Raw genomic sequence first — 4,276 nt, forward strand, 5'->3', positions numbered from 1 at the left:
ACACTTCAATGCAAAGAAATGTCGTTGTACACTATATTTGAAATGTTGCAGGCAACCACCAGTTGTCACAGGGCGTGTCCCATGCGACATTTAAATACACCAATGAGTGCAGGTGGTGCTTTCTCACGGAACTCTTTAAAACAGGGGAGACTCTCAGCCCCCCGCTCCATGGCCTGTGTTTGTTGCTTTTGGTTTCCCGACTCTGTTGAACCATCATTTTATGAAGAAATGAATGCTGTGGAGGCCGACGGGGTTCCTGCTTTGGAACAGGCTGTTCCTGAGAATATGAACTCTGGTGAAGAACCTGTTTATGAGGAGATGATGCATCTTTCACCCAAAAGCTATGGTGAGGAGCCTGGACATGATGAGGGAAAAGATGAAGCCGAGGATGAGGAAGAAGAGGAATGGGCGCAGTGTGTTCAGAATTGGGTAGAGGATGTAAGTAGCACAAAGAGAACGGGGATGCTGTTGATAGCGAGGGTGGGGCTGGAAATATTTAGAATTGTGTTTTTTCTCTTGCAGATGGAGGATGAAGGATTGTATTGGAGACTGATTGCTCAAATTATGGAATTGGTGCATAGTAGAGTGGGAACAAGCTGTTGTAAATTCTGTACAGCGATAACATATTGTCAAGAGAGTAGTTGTGTGAAAAACATGACACACAAGAAGATGGGACAGGATGAGGAAGAGGAGGCGAAGGAAGAAGAAGATGATGATGAAGAAGAAAGTATAGTGTGTGTCGAATATTACCTAGAGATGGTAAGTAGCGGTGGGAACGTTGGAAAGATAACAACAGTGCGGGGGACAGGATAAACATCGTTGTTTTTTCTCTTGCAGAACGACTATGACGATGTGAGGTGGGAACAGTTTATACAAATTGTGGAAGTTGCGCATGAGAAAGTGAATCCTTCATGTTGTGATTATTGCGGAGAAATAGCGTGGTATCAAGAACGCAGCTGGGTGAGAAAGAAAATGGAACGCCCACAACCTCCCTGCGTGCGAGATTTATATCCGGGTGTAAGTCTTTTTTTATTTAAGGGGTGGGGGGATGCTGATGTCTAGAAGGGAAATAGAAAGACTTAGCCACTTTTTCCCTGACAAGGTAGGGAAAACTCGAGCATATTCGGAGGTGGCGGATGTCGTCCCTGTGAAGCCGGAACCAAGTTGCTGCTGGGAATGCATGACCATATATAACATGCAATCTGTAAAGAAGGATCGTAAGGAAGATTCCCTAGCAGATGCCGAGCACGGTACCGCCGGTGATTCCGGACCGGACATGACGGATACCTCTGGAGATTCCGGAGCAGACACGGAGCATGAAGCCGCGGAAAAGGCGAGGGAACCCCCGGTTGATGAAGCGCAAACACCTGAACAGCCAACGGATGCTGATCCGGACAAGGAGGGGGAAGAAGAAGACGCCCGCCCCTGCATCGAGGCTTTATTCCCTGATGTAAGTGTAATAAAACTGCACCAGCTGTGTGAATGTAATAAGGCGCTATTTGAACTAAAAATATGTTTTCTTCTTTGAACACAGGTGTGGGACAGACCCGTTGATTTCGCACTACTGGCCAGATGCGTTAGCGAGGAGATAAACCCAGGCTGTTGCTACCGCTGCGGACTGGTCGCCCTGTTTCAAAAGGAGGGATACGGTGCCCAAGGCGCATCTGTAGATGTTCCAAAGTTTACGGTGTTTGAAGTAAAGGGGGCAGACCTGTGTAAATTTCTGCAAAGGAAAGTGATGGAGCGTGCTGAGAAGCAGAAACAACTCGGAGAAAAAGATGAGAATCAGAACGAGTCAGAGTGAAGACCCCGTTTTTTTTTTCTGTATATACGCAGCCTAATAAAAAAACCTTTCATTGTGGCAAAAGTGAGCAAAGTGTCATGACGCGTCACGGGGATGTGTTAAAAGGGATTTATTATAATCCGTGGGAGGTTGGAAGTTTTGGGGGTATCGAGCCGTTATTTCAGGCAGCCTCTAAGAAGGGGTATAAGCTGAGCAGAAATGAGGTGAAAGAGTGGTTGGACGATCAGGACGCATACAGCTTGCATAAACCGATCAGGGTGCGCTTCAAAAGGAACAAGGTAATCGTGGGGAATGTCGACGAGCAGTGGCAGGCGGATTTGGTAGATATGCAGCAATATTTGAATTACAACGGGGGCTATAAATATATTCTGACAGTAATAGACATCCTGTCTAAATACGCGTGGGTGGTGCCTCTGAAAGACAAGGGTGGTACCGAGGTTGCAACTGCTTTTAAAAGCATTTTCAGAGGATCAGGGAGGGTCCCTCAGAAGCTGCAAACTGACAGGGGCAAGGAGTTTCTCAATAAAAAAGTGAGTGCTCTGTTAAAGCAACACGGAGTTCGCCATTTTGTCACCAACAACGATGTGAAGGCGGCAGTAGTGGAGAGGTTTAATAGAACATTAAAGACCAGGATGTGGAGATATTTTACGCACAATAACACTTTTAAGTATACGGATGTGTTACAAGATCTAGTCAAAAGTTATAATCATAGTCACCACAGAACTATTCAGACGCGGCCTGTAGATGTCAAACCACTCTTTCACCTCATTTCTGCTCAGCTTATACCCCTTCTTAGAGGCTGCCTGAAATAACGGCTCGATACCCCCAAAACTTCCAACCTCCCACGGATTATAATAAATCCCTTTTAACACATCCCCGTGACGCGTCATGACACTTTGCTCACTTTTGCCACAATGAAAGGTTTTTTTATTAGGCTGCGTATATACAGAAAAAAAAAACGGGGTCTTCACTCTGACTCGTTCTGATTCTCATCTTTTTCTCCGAGTTGTTTCTGCTTCTCAGCACGCTCCATCACTTTCCTTTGCAGAAATTTACACAGGTCTGCCCCCTTTACTTCAAACACCGTAAACTTTGGAACATCTACAGATGCGCCTTGGGCACCGTATCCCTCCTTTTGAAACAGGGCGACCAGTCCGCAGCGGTAGCAACAGCCTGGGTTTATCTCCTCGCTAACGCATCTGGCCAGTAGTGCGAAATCAACGGGTCTGTCCCACACCTGTGTTCAAAGAAGAAAACATATTTTTAGTTCAAATAGCGCCTTATTACATTCACACAGCTGGTGCAGTTTTATTACACTTACATCAGGGAATAAAGCCTCGATGCAGGGGCGGGCGTCTTCTTCTTCCCCCTCCTTGTCCGGATCAGCATCCGTTGGCTGTTCAGGTGTTTGCGCTTCATCAACCGGGGGTTCCCTCGCCTTTTCCGCGGCTTCATGCTCCGTGTCTGCTCCGGAATCTCCAGAGGTATCCGTCATGTCCGGTCCGGAATCACCGGCGGTACCGTGCTCGGCATCTGCTAGGGAATCTTCCTTACGATCCTTCTTTACAGATTGCATGTTATATATGGTCATGCATTCCCAGCAGCAACTTGGTTCCGGCTTCACAGGGACGACATCCGCCACCTCCGAATATGCTCGAGTTTTCCCTACCTTGTCAGGGAAAAAGTGGCTAAGTCTTTCTATTTCCCTTCTAGACATCAGCATCCCCCCACCCCTTAAATAAAAAAAGACTTACACCCGGATATAAATCTCGCACGCAGGGAGGTTGTGGGCGTTCCATTTTCTTTCTCACCCAGCTGCGTTCTTGATACCACGCTATTTCTCCGCAATAATCACAACATGAAGGATTCACTTTCTCATGCGCAACTTCCACAATTTGTATAAACTGTTCCCACCTCACATCGTCATAGTCGTTCTGCAAGAGAAAAAACAACGATGTTTATCCTGTCCCCCGCACTGTTGTTATCTTTCCAACGTTCCCACCGCTACTTACCATCTCTAGGTAATATTCGACACACACTATACTTTCTTCTTCATCATCATCTTCTTCTTCCTTCGCCTCCTCTTCCTCATCCTGTCCCATCTTCTTGTGTGTCATGTTTTTCACACAACTACTCTCTTGACAATATGTTATCGCTGTACAGAATTTACAACAGCTTGTTCCCACTCTACTATGCACCAATTCCATAATTTGAGCAATCAGTCTCCAATACAATCCTTCATCCTCCATCTGCAAGAGAAAAAACACAATTCTAAATATTTCCAGCCCCACCCTCGCTATCAACAGCATCCCCGTTCTCTTTGTGCTACTTACATCCTCTACCCAATTCTGAACACACTGCGCCCATTCCTCTTCTTCCTCATCCTCGGCTTCATCTTTTCCCTCATCATGTCCAGGCTCCTCACCATAGCTTTTGGGTGAAAGATGCATCATCTCCTCATAAACAGGTTCT

General features: G+C 46.2%; 2 protein-coding genes across 2 annotated transcripts; one reads left to right on the forward strand and one right to left on the reverse strand.

The window, feature by feature from the left end:
* The first annotated feature begins 526 nt into the window (after positions 1-526).
* LOC132568933 (uncharacterized) lies at positions 527-1,867 on the forward strand. The gene is made up of 4 exons (XM_060235116.1): positions 527-759; positions 838-1,017; positions 1,103-1,450; positions 1,535-1,867. The coding sequence occupies exons 1-4, from the start codon at positions 565-567 to the stop codon at positions 1,802-1,804; spliced, it is 993 nt and encodes a 330-aa protein (XP_060091099.1). The 5' UTR covers positions 527-564; the 3' UTR covers positions 1,805-1,867.
* An 841-nt stretch (positions 1,868-2,708) lies between these two features.
* On the reverse strand, positions 2,709-4,049 carry LOC132568934 (uncharacterized). Its single transcript, XM_060235117.1, has 4 exons — positions 3,817-4,049; positions 3,559-3,738; positions 3,126-3,473; positions 2,709-3,041 (listed from the first exon to the last, which is right to left on the reverse strand). The coding sequence occupies exons 1-4, from the start codon at positions 4,009-4,011 to the stop codon at positions 2,772-2,774; spliced, it is 993 nt and encodes a 330-aa protein (XP_060091100.1). The 5' UTR covers positions 4,012-4,049; the 3' UTR covers positions 2,709-2,771.
* Positions 4,050-4,276: the final 227 nt, after the last annotated feature.

This window comes from Heteronotia binoei, chromosome 3, assembly GCF_032191835.1.
Source record: "Heteronotia binoei isolate CCM8104 ecotype False Entrance Well chromosome 3, APGP_CSIRO_Hbin_v1, whole genome shotgun sequence".
NCBI lineage: Eukaryota > Metazoa > Chordata > Lepidosauria > Squamata > Gekkonidae > Heteronotia > Heteronotia binoei.

Excerpts from the sequence above, each read along its gene's own strand:
- LOC132568933 (XM_060235116.1), top strand. The coding sequence starts at position 565 with ATGGAATTGGTGCATAGTAGAGTGGGAACAAGCTGTTGTAAATTCTGT. Across the intron at positions 760-837 it reads TCGAATATTACCTAGAGATG|AACGACTATGACGATGTGAG; the intron begins GTAAGTAGCGGT and ends TTTCTCTTGCAG. Across the intron at positions 1,451-1,534 it reads TCGAGGCTTTATTCCCTGAT|GTGTGGGACAGACCCGTTGA; the intron begins GTAAGTGTAATA and ends CTTTGAACACAG.
- LOC132568934 (XM_060235117.1), bottom strand. The coding sequence starts at position 4,011 with ATGGAATTGGTGCATAGTAGAGTGGGAACAAGCTGTTGTAAATTCTGT. Across the intron at positions 3,474-3,558 it reads TGCGAGATTTATATCCGGGT|GTAGGGAAAACTCGAGCATA; the intron begins GTAAGTCTTTTT and ends TTCCCTGACAAG. Across the intron at positions 3,042-3,125 it reads TCGAGGCTTTATTCCCTGAT|GTGTGGGACAGACCCGTTGA; the intron begins GTAAGTGTAATA and ends CTTTGAACACAG.